The following is a 15,804-nucleotide window of genomic DNA, read 5'->3' on the forward strand; positions in this document are numbered from 1 at the left end:
TTCTTGAAATGAACAGAAACTTTACACCAATAAAGTTATGTTACCTTGACAGAAGAGGATACAAAACTGCTGAGACAGGTAACAAAGGATCACAGTTTTAACAAAAACCTGTGAGAGACAATGATCAAATTACAATTTTGATTGGTTTCCTTTATTATTATTATTCTTACTGTCTGCCCACAAATTCTGCAGCTTGGAGTCCATTTCAAATTCTCTAAGAGTCCACTTTATGAGTTAAATATGTATGTACAGAATAAAGTAGATATACGGTAATTTTTAAAAAGTAATTTGTTTTACATATTATAGGCTGGAGGCAGTTTAATGTAATCAAAGGTTAGAGCTCTGAAAAATATGATGGTAGGATTTTAAAGCTCAGATTACATAGGTTTGTTAACTCGTGGTTTGTTTCAAGTATTACTGAGCTATATGTGAAGTACGTCCTCAACTCTTTATCACATTATTTACAGCTGTCCAAAAATAAGGACTTGAGCAGTATAATATCTGAAGTATGAAACATGGAATGTTGATGACAAATGTTTCAGAACATCAGGAATAAGATTAATGAAGAGCAAAGTAAATCTAGAACAAGGAAAGGGAAGGTACATTTATTAAAAATAAAAATAGTAGATAGTCTCTGATAACAAACAAAACCATTCAGAATCCAAATATATCCACTATACATTGTAACAATGCACATGTATTTAAAAAAACAAAGACCCATTAAGTAATTTTTTTAGAACCTTAGAAAAGACTCAAGTGTTCTGGCTCCCTCCTACTGGAGGTCTGCCTACAAACACACCGTGCAGAACAAGCATCCGCTTTCAAGTGTTTTGTGCAGTGCGATGTTGCACAGTGTGCATTCATTCTGTGAACACACTGTTTCTGAATAAAATCACAGTTTCTGTAGGGATAATCCAGAACATAAGTCAGTGGCTCCGTTTCATAAAAAATATTTGTAGGCTGCAAGAGCAGTGACAACCACTTTCCAAAATCTTCAGTTTTAACAAAAGGTACAGAATGAACTACTAAATCTAGATGCTTTCACATTATTTTGCATGAGTATCAAGTACTGTGTAAAAATTTATGTAAAATCTTAAGTTAGTCAAAACTGGTATCTTTAAACTTTAAATCAGAGTTCTTCTTCACTCTTTAGCATGGCTGCTAAATCTTTTCTGCCTCTGTCACTAATAACGCTTGTCAAAACAAAGAACTTTGAAAAAGAACATGTACTGTTGAAGGAAGAGAATACCAAAAATGTCACCGAACTTCAGTCTTAAGACACACACAGTTCCTGCTGGATACTGGACTGTGGGAGTTTATGATCTTCAGTCTTGTCATGTCCTGGGGCATGGCAAGTAGTCTTCCGCTTAAACAATCGAAGACTCAATCGTAATAATTCATTGTCTACCACTGGAGCATTGGTGTAAGCTTGCTTTATAGTGCCCTATTTGGAGAAAACAAAAGCAAATTTTAAAAAAATGCACATTATTAGTTGACAGTAGGAAAGATAGGCAGGTTAACCTCTAACAAAAACATTACAGTTATAAGAAAATTAATTTAGGATGGACATTAGCTGTATTGGATATTTAAAAGAAAAACTAGGAAATATTTTCAGACTTGAGGAATCTTAGAAAAGAAAGCAAACTTTGGAGGGCACCTAGTCTAACCTCTTGCTTAAAGTAGGAATCTGCTCAACAATCCCTGACAGGTAATCAACTGGTTTTTACTTCATCATTTCTAATAACAAAACAAAACAAACAAAAAACACACTGCACATCCTATTGGTGAATGGTACCATTTCTTATACGTGTTGGCATAAAATCTCTTCTGTGGAGCTACACACTAATTCAATCCTACTTTTACATGTCAACCTTTCAATTCTCTGAAGAGAAGCACTAAACATTCCATACTCCTTACCAGTTTGTTAATGTCCCATAAAATATGGGCTCTAGAACTGAACAGATTCTCTAGAAGACAGCTGATCAGTGCAGTATACTGAGAAGCTACTATCTCCTGTCTACTAAAATGTACATCTCTATCATTGTAGCTTACAGCTACATTAGCACTTTTGTAATATTTACAATAGCACTTTTTCTATATTTTGTTTTTAGAAAATTTTGTCCAATGTCCTCCAACCACGTACATAATAAAATAAGGTAAGATTTGAATATCTCCAGCATTCGGCCATTTCTTTTCTTTCTAGGATCCTTAAAGGAACAGTGGTTCCCTGATCACATCTGCATTTAAAAAATACATACTTTAGGGGCCGGCCCAGTGGCGCAAGCAGTTAGGTGCGCGCGCTCCACTGCGGCGGCCCGGGGTTGGCCAGATCGGATCCCAGGTGTGCACCAACGCACTGCTTGGCAAGCCATGCTGTGGCAGCGTCCCATATAAAGTGGAGGAAGATGGGCATGGATGTTAGCCCAGGGCCAGTCCTCCTCAGCAAACAAAGAGGAGGATTGGCAGATGTCAGCACAGGGCTGATCTCCTCACACACACAAAAATACATACTTTATAAGTTGTGATACAGTAAAATTGACTTTTTACGTATAGTTCTGTGTGAGATTTTATTCAAGTACAGATTCATGTAACCACCACCACAATCAGAATAGAGAAGTTTCATCACTCAAAATACTCCCTTTGCTGTCCCTTTGTATTATCCACACCCTCTTCTTAACTCTAACCCCTGGCAACCAATGATATATTCTGTTACAGTTCTGCCTTTTCCAGAACATCATATAAATGGAATCATACAGCATATAAGCCTTTGAGACTAATTTCTTTCACTCAGCGTAATGCTTTTGAGATTCATCCACGTTGTCGACAGCACCAATAGTTTGGTTATTTTTTTATTACTAATTAGTAATCCATTGTATGGATGTGCCATGGTTGAAGAATATTGGGGTTGTCTCCAGTTTTGGAGATTATGAATAGAGGTGCTACAAACTTTGTGGACAGGTTTTTATATGAACATAAGTTTTCATTTTTCTAAGGTAAATACCTAGCAATGGGATTGCTGGGTCATATAATAAGTATACAAATAACTTTATAAGAAATAACCAAACTGTTTTTCCATAGTAATTTTACCATTTTGCATTCTCACCAGCAATATACAGGAGTTTCAACTGCCCTACATCCTTATCAACACTTGGTATTGTTAGGGATTTTTTTGTTGTTTGTTTTTTAGTTATTGTAATAGGTTGTTAATGGTATCTCATTGCAGTTTTAATTTGCATTCCCTAAAAGCTAATGTTAAACATCCTTTCACATGCTTACTAGCCATCAGTATATCCTCTTTGGTGAAGTGTCTGTTCAAGTCTTTTGCCCATTTAAAAAAATTGGGTTGCCTGTTTTCTTATTGTTAATTTTTGAGAGTTCTTTACATATTCTGGATACAAGTCCTTTTTTGAGAATGTGATTTGCAAATACTTCCTCCCAGTATGCTTGTCTTTTTATTCTCGATCTTGTTCATAGAACAAAAGTTTTAAAGTTTGATGAAGATCAATGATCTCAAAATAAAAAACAACTATTTTTAAACCTCTCTTCCCCTAACTGACTGGTCATATTTGTATGTGCTTATTTCTGAACTCTGTTCCATTGCTCTAAGTGTCTTCACCAATACCACACTATCTTGAGTACTGTGGCTTTACAGTAAGTCTTGAAATCAGGTAAAGTGAGTCCTCCAACTTTATCTGTCTTTTTAAAAAATTATTTTGGCTATTTTAGTTGCTTTGACTTCCCATGTTAGAATGAGCTTGTCTATATCTACAAAAATTCAGGCTGGGATTTTGACGAGAATTGTCTTAAATCTGTAGATCAGTTTGGGGAGAATCATAATCTTAACTATACTGAGTCTTCCAATGCAAGAATACGATATGTCTCTCCATTTTATTTAGGTCTTCTTGATTTTTTTCATCAGTGTTTTGCAGTTTTCAGCACATAGGTCCTGCACATGTTTTGTTAAATTTATACCCAAGTACTTTATTTTTGGGGAGAGCCACTGTAAACAGTATTATTTTTACATTTTGGTTCCCAGGTACTTCTTCTATATACTGCTAGTATATAGCAATACAATTGCTTTTTGTATGCGGACTTTGTATCCTGTGGCCTTGTTAAACTAACATGTTTTAAGAGTATTTTGGGGGAATTCCTTGAAACTTTTTATGTGGGCAATCATGTTATGTGTGAACAGACAGCGTTATTTCTTCCCTTCCAATCTGATGCCTTTTCTTTCTTTTTCTTGCCTTATTGAACTGGCTAGGTCTTCCAGGACAATGTTGAATAGGGGTAGTGAGAGTGGACATCCTTGCCTTGTTCCTGATCTTTGGGGGAAATCTTTCAAACTTTTACCATTAAGTGTGATGTTAGTAGGTTTTTTGTAGATGTCCTTTACAAAGTAAAGACTCTAATTCCAGCTTGCTGAGAATTTTTATTGTAAAGAAATGCTGAATTTTGTCAAATGCTTTTTCTGCATCAATTGATATGATCATGCATTTTTTCATTCTTTAGTCTGTTAATAGGTGGATTACATTGAATAATTTTAGAATATTAAACCAGCCTTTCATCCTAAGGATAAATCATATTTGGTCATGGTATAGTAGTCTTTTTATATGTTGCCGGATTTGATTTCCCATTATTTTCAAGGATTTTTAAGTCCATATTCATGAGAGATATTGATCTGCATGCAGTTTTCTTTTCTTGGGATGTCTTTGTCTGGTTCTGATATCAGCATACTGCTGGCCTCATAAAATGAGTTGGGAAGTATTCCTGCCTTTCAATCTTCTGGAAGAAACTGTAGAATTGGTATTATGTCTTCCTTAAATGTTTGGTAGATTTTGCCAGTGAAACTGACTGAGATTTCTTTTTCAGAGGTTTTCAACTACAAATTCAACTAAAAAAACAAAACAGATATGGGACTATTCAGGTTACCTATTACTTTTTGAGTAAGTTTTGGTAGTTCATGGCTTTGATAGGAATTGACCCATTTCTTCTAAATTGTCAAATTTATGTGCATAGAGTTGTTTATAGTATTTTTTTATGATCCTTTTAATAGTTGTGAGATCTGTAGTGATATCCTTCTTTCATTCCTGATATCGGTAATTTGTGCTTTCTTCTTTTACTTCTTAGCATTTTTCATGAGGCTCTCTAGCATGTGAAATTAATTTTTCTTTAGTTGTATCCTTTCTTTTCAACTTTTGTGATGATATTTTTTACACTGAGCAATCAGAAAGTGTGCAATGCTTTCCTTAGATGGATCATTTAACACATTTATAATGTGCCATTATAACTTTTTATAATGTGTCATGCTATGTTAATATGCATCTTAATATGCATGCTAATGGTCTATGCCCTGTGTTGAAGAATTATAAGGTTCTGAACAATGGTTCTCAATGAGGAATTTGCAGGGGTGTTTTTGGTTGTCACAATTTTTGAGGGGCATTATGGTATACTGGAGGAGGAACCAGAGAATGTTTCAAAATATTTTTTATAAAAAGAGGGCAGGATTCTGATGAGACTGCAAACTCTACAGTCTTTCTCAACTGAGGTTCCTTACCTGAACCAAAGAGAAAATGATTTGAGTGACTATTTTTCAATTCAAAACCAAGGATGGTAGTAACTAGTACCATTCTAGATGCATAGAAGAAAAGCTGATTCATTGCATACATGCTTAGGGCACTAGGGTTTATTTTCTCAGAGAAATTTCCAGTTGAGAAAGGCTGCAAGGAGAGATGGGCACCTAAGCAACAGAATAAAAAGAACTAAGTACATATTGAAATGGGAGTGCAAAGGAAAGAATGATGGTAGCCACTGTGTCAAAAAGTAATTTTGAGCCAGGCCTCTAAGCAGGGAAGACTTTAAAAGTCTCCTTTTCCTTATATCTGTTTCCATTCTAATCTTTATAGATGAGTTCCTCTCTCTCTTTTTCATAAATTTAATTTCCTCCCCAAATTGAAGTACCTTTTTCTTAAGAAATGTTGTCCTAAATGTCCCTAAGTAAAAGCTACTAAAGATTTCTCTAACTTTTTAGGACCAATTCTCTTTTGTCATACTATGCATTCCCATCACACCCCCAAATAAAAATCCTAGTTTCTTAATTTTAAAAAGCCTAAGATGGGGGCTGGCCCAGTGGCGCAAGTGGTTAAGTGCATGTGTTTCGCTGTGGCAGCCCAGGGTTCGCCGGTTCGGATCCCGGGCGCGCACCAACACACCGCTTGTTAAGCCATGCTGTGGCGGCGTCCCATATAAAGTAGAGGAAGATGGGCATGGATGTTAGCCCAGGGCAGTCTTCCTCAGCAAAAAAAGAGGAAGATTGGCAGATGTTAGCTCAGGGCCAATATTCCTAACAAAACAAAACAAAAAAAAGCCTAAGATGTTTTCAATTTCTCATGATCAGATCTCTCCCAAATCTAAACTAATTTCTACTTCTCTTTTCAATTCCCTTTATTCTTCTCAAGTAAATGCTTACATATAATCACTTGTATTTATTTCTGTTTCTTTCAACTTGGTACGTTCTCATAAACCCTATTCTTATAAATATCCTCATCACTCTGTGTTTGGGAAATTTTTTTCCTTGATCTTCAATTTAAATAAATTTCTATAAGTCAGAGGGAGAAGGCCAAATACCGTATGATTTCCTTCATTAAGTAGTAGATAATAACAACAATAAACAAACACATAGGGACAGAGATTGGATTGGTGGTTACCAGAGGGGAAGGGGGGAGGGTGGAGGGTGAAAGGGATAATTCGGTACATGTGTGTGGTGATGGGTTGTAATTAGTATTTTGGTGGTGAACATGATGTAGTCCATGCAGAAATAGAAGTACAATGATGTACACCTGAAATTTTTGCAATGTTATAAACCAATGTTACTGCAATAAACAAATAAGCTAAAAAAAATAAAAAATAAATAAATTTCTAGTATGTTTTATTATCTAAAACTTTTCACAAATAAAAAATATTTCATGGAAATAGAGTATTTTAAACTTTCTTTATGCGTAAGTGGAATCACAAATTGTTATTCAACACAAATGTTCATCAATACTATTAAAGTGAAATGTAAAGTATTATAAGTTCTAACAGAATTCTTCTTTTTATATGTGTACAAGATTAGGAAACTAAACTCATAAAAACAGATAATGAGACCTTAATTTCACCTTAAAGCAATCAAATGAAAAATATGTCATTCATACTCTTCAACAAACACTTTGCATTTTTTCCAAGGAAACAACAGTACCTTTTCATTTTTAACAAGCTGCTTTCGAATTGCAGAATCCCGTCTGAAGCATAACGCTTTACAACACGGTCCAAGATTACTAAGAAGACTTGCTCTTTCTTCTTTTCGTAGTAATGCAGCCATGTTGAGAGCCCCCAATTCATGTTCAAAAAGACTGTCTGCATCTTTCAATAAAAATAAACATGTATTAAGTTTTCCTAAAATAGGAAGTGTTACCAACTGTTCAAATGAATATTTTACAAAGTCTACACTTTATCAAAGTTACCAACTTTGGTGAAAATTATTTTATATTAAAGGCAATAAATTCTCTGTGAAGGAACTTTCAACATGTAGTTTTGTTGCTAGTCTCAAACAAAAATAAATATTCTGATAGCCACTTTAAGATACAAGAAAAGTAGACTTGGGAGAATTTAGACATTGATTACTGTGACTGGGAAGAAAAATTCAAGTTAAGAATTAGTGAAGTCGAATTTAGTATATTGCTTACCATCAACTAAAAGTTCTAGATTTCAAGGCTTTATTATAGCAAGATTCAAATGTAGTAATGTGACCTCTAAAAAAATCAGGAGAGTGATTAGCTGTTAGATAGCCTGTGAATTTTATCCTAGATTTGGTTACTATAAAAACCTGGGACAATGTATTAAGTTAAAATCACTTAGTTTTAAGTCATAACATGCAACAATAGGAGAAAACACAAACTTTATAAAAATTAAAGAATTAAGGAAAGATTTAATAAAAATAGTTTGGGTTAAAAATAGACAAAAAGGAAGTCAAAATAACTGTATAGGGCCAGTTAGTAATCCAAATAAATAACAGGGGGAGTAGTAACTTCAAAGCTGGCATTCTAAGGTGGCCAAGAGTACCTAAGGTACCACACATCCTGCTGTAATGACAACATGATCAAACAGGTTACTGTCAAAGCCCACAAAGGAAAGCAGTAAATCACCCAGAGGTAAAACAAAACAGACACATTTGATTGAGAATGAATGGAAGCGCATTACATATGTCATTTTCTAAACTGCAAAGCATCAACAGTGTGATTGGATAATCAAAAAGAAACTAGTCCCATGTAATATATCTAGTCAATAAGTTATATACCTAGAAAATAGAAGCGTAATGAGAAAAGTGTAAATAAACATCAAGTAAAGAAAAACTCAAAACTAGTTTGCTAACTCTGGTGTCTATCAGAATTGTCTGAAGGGCTTTTTAAAATACAGTGCCGGGGCTCTACCACCAGAGCTACAGAATCTCCACAGCTGGACTAGGATACCTGAAGGGAAAAAAAGCAGTTCCTCAGGTGATTCAGACACACCAGTGTTTGAGCCAACCAATGACATAGTCATCTATGCATACTAGTAAAAAAAAAGACCACAAAACATTAACTACCATTCCACCATAGATACAAATATAGAAGAAATTTGCACTGAACCCATGCCCTTCTTTGAAAACTGCTCATTAGGACAAATTTCTTTTTATTGGAATCCTTGTTATTTTTGGCTTTCACAACAGTAGAACACAAAACACACTCGTGCAAACATCCCTAGAAAGTATATGGCTAAGCTTCCAGTCTCTTCATGGTTTTGAACTGACCAGCACCAAATTACTCACCAGACAGACTAAACCCTTACTTAAGTACAAGTCAAACAAAGGAACCAAAATAACTGGAAAGTTTAGCTCAAAAGAACTTAATCATACTGCAATCAGAAAACCTAGACAAAAGCAATTTAAATTTCAGTATACATGTAAATTTTCTGTTTTAAGCCTTGGAATTTTTTTAAAATTACATATGGGGTAGGGATATACTTTCTTCAGTATTGGGTGCTGAAACAGACCAAATGGGATAGAAAACATCAGTATCAATTATTTCACAATATTTATTGAATACCTACTATGTGTCAGGTGCTGTTCTAGGTAGTGGCATAATTAGTAAGAATAGAACATTAGACACTGGATACAGCAGTAAACAAAACAAAGTCCCATTCCTTAGGAAACTTATAGTCAGCATCGTATATCAGCTCTCTAACAAAGCTATCATAGCTATCCTAGCAGCAAAAACTAGGAGGTCTGATTGGTAAGCAACAATCAAAGCCCCCTTTACAGTGTATATTTTCATTGTTTAGATTATGTTATTATTAAGTCAGTATTTCGTAGTTAGCAAAATCAAACTAGATTTTACCTTGAAATGCCATTAGCAAAAGTTACATGAGCAAATAGCTTTAGAGGTGGATAAGACCTTAAGGGTTTCACTCCATCATTTTATGCCCTCAGGAGTTACTTGCTTAAGGTCAGAGTCAACCAAACAAAGCAGAAGGAGTGGGGCAAGAACCCAAGAGTGTGGTCATTTGTCAGGTGAATACACATTCACAATTATAATTTATATGTTTCATACACATACATTCTATGTTGATTTCGATATACTAAAATCGAGTTTTGCTGCTTATGCTAACAGTTGAAAGAGGGGACATGGATTCAGGAAACATAATTTTTTTCAATTTTATATTAGTAAAAAGCTTAATTCTTTTAACTAAACTTTTTTATACTCTCATGAACATGATATAAAATTAAATAATGTTGCTTTCACCTTTTTCCTCTTTTCCTTCTTTTTTACCACTCACTCATCGCCCTCCCCATTAATAAAGTATTAATAAGCTGCTCAAACAAAGTAAGGTAGGTACCAGATAAGAGGAACAGCCCCCCCCCCCCAAAAAAATCCATAAACTAAATAAAGTGTTCTGGAATAACCAAAAGTTGTCACAATAAGGTCCAAAATCAATGTGATAAAATATCAAATTAAATAGCAGCAAATATTTATTGTGTCACTACACATCAGGAACTGTTGTAGGTATTTAACTTATAATAACTCATTTGCTCCTCCTAACAATCTTATGAAATTTGTGGTATGATTATTCCCAGCCTACAGATGGTGACACTAACACACAGAGAGATTATAAATAGCTAGTAAGTGGTGTGCCTACTGGATTCTAGACCATCTGACCTAGAGACCAAGCTCTAACCACTTTCTAAAGCTCTACCTAGACATCTGCATTTGAGTAGAACCCCCATTTCCTGGAGGAAAGTGTTGCCAAGACATCCAATTGGCTTAGCTATGAAAAGTATCTAGTCCACTTTCCCAAGCACTGCTTCATTTAGACCTGGGTAAACCACCGAGCACTCTGACATTTGAACTTATCTGTTAAAAAGTTAATTTTGATACAGAAAGATCATTGTGCTATTTTTGCAACTTTTCTATGGGCTTAAATTTTTCTCAAAATAAATTTAAAAAAGGAATTTTGACCATGAGGATTAAATAATGAATATAAGCGATTTCTCAAAAAAATAGTTTCTAGGGGCCGGCCTGTGGCATAGTGGTTAAGTTCACATGCTCCGCTTTAGTGGCCCAGGGTTCGCAGGTTCAGATCCCAGACATGGACCTACATACAGGTCCATGCTGTGGCAGCATCTCATATACAAGATGGAGGAAGTCTGCACACATGTTAGCTCAGCGACAATTTTCCTCAAGCAAAAAGAGGAAAGTTGGCAACAGATGTTAGCTCAGGGCCAATCTCCCTCACCAAAAAGAAAAAACAGTTCTTATGTTTTAAGTGCTACATGAGAACAGAACAGAATCCTTTTCAAAAGCATCTTAATAGTTATAGCAGACGTTATACGAAGTGGAATGGAATTACCTTTGGGTTTTTCTAAAAGTCTCTGACATGTTTCTTTGACTTTGGTAAAGAGTTCAGAACCTGCTAACTTTTTAGAAATCCCAACTTTCAGCATAACAGCTCCAGGTGTGAATTTTAAGAGTGCAGCCCCAGGCTCTCGTGGTTCTTTTGGATGCTTTGGCATAAGACCAGACCAATCCACATCTATCACATCTAATGGATCTGCAAAAAGTTGAAGAGGAGGAAATTTTTTACACTAAGAAATAGCTTTCTTATTATCTACAGAGAAATACAAATTGCAAAACACAGAAAGTATTAAATAACAAGCACTTTAAACCAAAAATGTGATATTCTTAAAATGAAGGCTTTTCTATAAACATCAATATTTAGAATCTAAGGACCTTTACAAATAAAAAAACTTCTCACCAAAAGAAAACAGGCAAGCAAACAAAAACCCACTCATTTAAATTGCCTGAGAGACCCCCAACGAAAGAACTCCATTATTTCACTAAGATTAGGTTTGACATTTTGAAACCTGGTACTAGAATCCTTTTAGGGTTAAATCTAGGAGTATATTTAGTTTGCATGCACACACACAAACATGTTTTATTTTTTAAAAACAAATCATTCTTCCAAAATTACTTTAAGAATCAGACAGTGACTATTATTGAGAACAAATAATCTATCCATTGACAAGGAACAGTTGAGAAAATTAACAAAATAATGTTCTATTTAGAAATACCTAATAGCAGATTATAATAAAGACAACAATCATACATACCTTTACATTAGTAGAAAAAATTGTGAAATATAAGAGCAAATTAAGTCAAAATAAAAATTTCATATTTTATATACATGACAAGGCAAAGACTCTCACTATGATAAAAAAAAATCGTAACAATCAGACTATTTCGGATGGTTCAACAGGAACATCAAAGGGTGCTGCTTCACGATGTAGTCACTAGAGTAAATTCTGGCAATGCATGAAGTACTATAAGTGAAAATTATTACTGAATTTAGAAAACTGACAGGTATATAAATAGTGTTTAAATATAATTTCAACTATTATAAATTTTTTGAATGGTTTTTTCTAAAGTTGGTTTGTCCCCACCCTTGTGAAGCTCTGTACCGTATACCTACCATCTAGAACACATTGCTAGGCAATTAGTATTTGGTTAGATTCCAGGTCATATAATATGACTCTTAAACCCTGGAATGGAAATCTTACAATTCTGCTATTTAAAATTTTTTTTTAATTTTTTTTTTTTTTTATGAGGAAGATCAGCCCTGAGCTAACATCTATTGCCAGTCCTCCTCCTTTTTCTCCTCAAAGCCCCAGTAGATAGTTGTATGTCATAGTTGCACATCCTTCTAGTTGCTGTATGTAGGACGTGGCCTCAGCATGGCCAGAGAAGCGGTGCGTCGGTGTGTGCCCGGGATCTGAACCCGGGCCGCCAGTAGTGGAGCGTGCACACTTAACCGCTGAGCCACGGGGCCGGCCCCTCTGCTATTTCAAATGAGGCCCTTTCCAATTCACTGGTGATGTCAACTTAAAAATGAGCAGAGCATACAGACTATAATTTTCATTTTATTGGCCTTTCGACCTTAAATAAAACACAAAGGGGCAAATTCTAACTACCTTTTATCAATTCTTAAAGTATGAAAGGGAACAAAGAATACCTTAATACTATAAATCAGATAATTTTTATGTTTAACCACCTCTGCAAATGATTACCTGGCATCTTCTCCTCATCCTGTTGATCCTCCCTCTTCTCAGCATCACCTGCCAGAATTTCATCTAGTTCATCATCACTGATCGGCTCATATCCTTCTCCAGCACCAGATCCTAACGAATGTGCATCGTCTAACTTGGATTCGTCATCTCCTGCTAAAGAGAAAAATTAATTTCATGTCAAAGAGAGCATTAAGGGGAAGGCAGGTCTATGTGAAACCAAAGATGTAGAGACTGTGCACACCAAGAAAATCTGAAAAGCATTTTTTTAATTAGAAAATTGCATTTCTTAATTATTCAAAACACTTGATAATTCCAAAAGAAAACTTAAAAATAAAATTTAATTAGTTAAATTTAGTTTGAATGGCAAGAACACAATATGAAGAGCAAGATCAAAATAGGTTATAGGATTACCATTAAAATATGAGAAATAAAAGCTACCACTAACATATTAACATTATGTGTTAATTTTTTTATAATGAAACTTTAAGTAAATCCAGACAAATCTACTAATTTCAAAAGGATACAGTAATCTCTACCTAAATAAACTCATTAATTTAAAAAAACTTGCAAACTTAGTAATAAAACTTATTTCAAACTTAAATCTTAGTTCATAATATTTAGCTCATGATATGAAGAACATTATGGCAGTGAGGAAAAAAAAGAAGTGCCATCAATTTTCCCACTACCTCCCAATGTATCTTCCCTATCCCAACGCAATTTTTAAAAGAATGCTATAATATAATTTTAAAATATCTTTGTCGGTACCACTAGCATTTACTGTATTTCTTTATTTTACCAACTTTTCTCAACCACCTAGGATAAGCTTTGTCTCCTGGTGAGTTAGTTGTGAACTTAAATTATTCTAAAACTATAGAGTACAGTTAACATTTCTAATCACTACTTGCCCACACACTTTACTGAATTTACAACACTAGTTTTCAAAATGCAATAGTATGCTTTATGGGTATAAATTTGCTGCAAATAAAATACAATAGACTATGAGATGTTTCTAATAATTTTTTTTTTTTTTAATGAGGAAGACTAGCCCTGAGCTAATATCTGACGCCAACCCTCCTCTTTTTGCTGAGGAAGATAAGCCCTGGGCTAACATCTGTGCCCATCTTCCTCTACTTTATATGAGATGCCGCCACAGCATGGCTTGACAAGCGGTGTGTTGGTGTGCGCCCGGGATCTGAACCTGCGAACCCTGAGCCACTGAAGCGGAGCGTGTGCACTTAACCACTGCACCACCGGGCTGGCCCTCTAATAATTTTATACTCTATTAAATTCTATAATAATCTCCCCATACCCCACCAATTCACTTCTAAGGTAACCAATTTTAATAACTTTGTTGTATAAATATACATCTAAACATAAATGCAGATAATAGTATTTTTAATTTTTCAAGTTTATCCAACTCATTTTCCTACTTTAGGGAAATAAAATTTTTCATCTCGCAGCAGGTAACTCACCTGTAAATTTCTATGCTATGTTATCTGTGATCACAAGCAGTGAATGCTATATTTTAGGGATGAGGGGCACTGACTGCAATCACAAGGGACCTATTATAATGATTAGTTCAATTATACCCCAAGGCTGTACTTCCATTAGTATTATGTCTCATGATTTGAGGCTATATATACTCAAAATTGAGCTAAAAATGTAATGTGAAGAACACTGAGGTAGAAACATTTTTGTCAAGTAGAAAAAATATATAACAGATGGCATATCAGAATATATCTAATCAGATAACCAAAAGATGTAAGGATGTTTATAGTTTTAAAAGAATGTGAATTTTATTCTGGGCCCAATACTATAATATGGCAAATAAAAAGAATAATAAAATACTACTGCTTACATGCAAGTATCCCAGAAGTTTCTTAGAGGCTTAAAATGGAGGCAGAAGTCTCAACAGGTGCCCACTCAGACTGGGAGAGAAGGCCTAAAGCCAAGGAATCAATGCTAAGTTAGGGAATTTCCAAGGAAGAATTATTCCAGATACCATCAGCGGAAAAACACATTAGAGATGAACTCTGGTCCCCCAAACTGAAAGCAACTCGTGGTTGTGATGGTTAGGTAGAGATGCATCCAAAAAGAACTGGAGAGGCATCTGAAAGAAGTGTCACTCACTCACAAATCTACCACCCTTAGGAGAGATATGAATGGAGTGAATTTGGGAGAAGTTTAGGCTTAAGATCAGTCCTTGTTAACCAACAGTGTTCCCACGGGAGAGAGATCCTATAAATGCAATACAGAGTTCAGACAGACTTCAGGGAGAAATAACTCTCAGAGACCCCATCCAAGGAAGAAATCTTGTAAAGGTAACGGATGTGGGAAGTCCTTCCACTTCCAGACAGAACTTAGGTGCCATCAGAGATGTCACACTGGAGAAAAGCCCTTTGAATGCAGACAATATAGGAGAGCCTTTGCTCATATTTCATTCCTTATGAAATGGAGACATAATATCAGAACAATGGTGTAAGCACTGGTAGTAGAACTGGACAGTCCCAAGGAAGCAAAATTTCCAGGAGAATTCTCAGGGGAACCATTATTATTGTTAACCTAGGCTATAACTCACCAAAGAATAAGATGTGGGGCATGTACGTACAGGCAGAACATATTTTCATTCATTTGCCATTTATTGTGTCCTTGCTATAGTCTTGATAATAAAGAAATGAAAAACTATGGTCCCTAAAAAAGGAGTATAGCATAGTGGGGAGAAAATAATCGAAAAATAATTATAATACAGTGCAGCGATGCTAGAAGAGATGTATAAACAAGGTGCTATGGAAACTTAAAAGATAAGTACCTTTAGCAGAGAAGGCTTCACAGAGGAAACAATACATAGAGTGGGACTTGAAGTTGGAGTACGTAAGAGAATATAAAAGGGAAAAGATATATCAGACAATGTGAAGAGGGTACAAAGAAGAGTAGAGAATGTAGCCCATTCAGAGAATGCAGAGGCATGAATCAGTTTGTATAGTAGTGTGGGGGTGAAGGATGGAGAGTGGAGGCAGCAGACAGTGATGTTCCACAGAGCTGAGGCTGGCTCTAAGTGGGCCAGAGGGCTGATGTGGACTTCTAGGGGTTCCTCATTATAGGAGAGGGGAGTGCCAGTAGGATTCTACAGTCAATCTGTCATTTAATGCAGTTTCAGGTAGTGTTATTGT

The 15,804-nt window shown here is 35.3% G+C and overlaps 1 protein-coding gene across 6 annotated transcripts in view; it reads right to left on the minus strand.

Moving 5' to 3' along the window:
- Positions 1 to 578: 578 nt before the first annotated feature.
- ZC3H13 (zinc finger CCCH-type containing 13) overlaps positions 579 to 15,804 on the minus strand; it is a 95,997-nt gene continuing 80,771 nt past the window's right edge. For 4 of the 6 annotated variants that reach the window (XM_087436049.1, XM_014789986.2, XM_014789985.2 and 1 more), the window contains 4 exons: positions 12,635 to 12,787; positions 10,921 to 11,121; positions 7,235 to 7,398; positions 579 to 1,444 (listed from right to left, as the gene is read on the minus strand). In XM_087436049.1, coding sequence (XP_087292175.1) covers positions 1,274 to 1,444; positions 7,235 to 7,398; positions 10,921 to 11,121; positions 12,635 to 12,787 — 689 coding nt within the window. In that variant the 3' untranslated portion in view covers positions 579 to 1,273. The remainder of the gene's footprint in view (positions 1,445 to 7,234; positions 7,399 to 10,920; positions 11,122 to 12,634; positions 12,788 to 15,804) is intronic. The other 2 variants (XM_014789984.2, XM_014789987.2) reach the window with 1 other exon arrangement.

Source organism: Ceratotherium simum, chromosome 10 (assembly GCF_057802395.1).
Source record: "Ceratotherium simum simum isolate JZ-2026a chromosome 10, ASM5780239v1, whole genome shotgun sequence".
Lineage (NCBI taxonomy): Eukaryota > Metazoa > Chordata > Mammalia > Perissodactyla > Rhinocerotidae > Ceratotherium > Ceratotherium simum.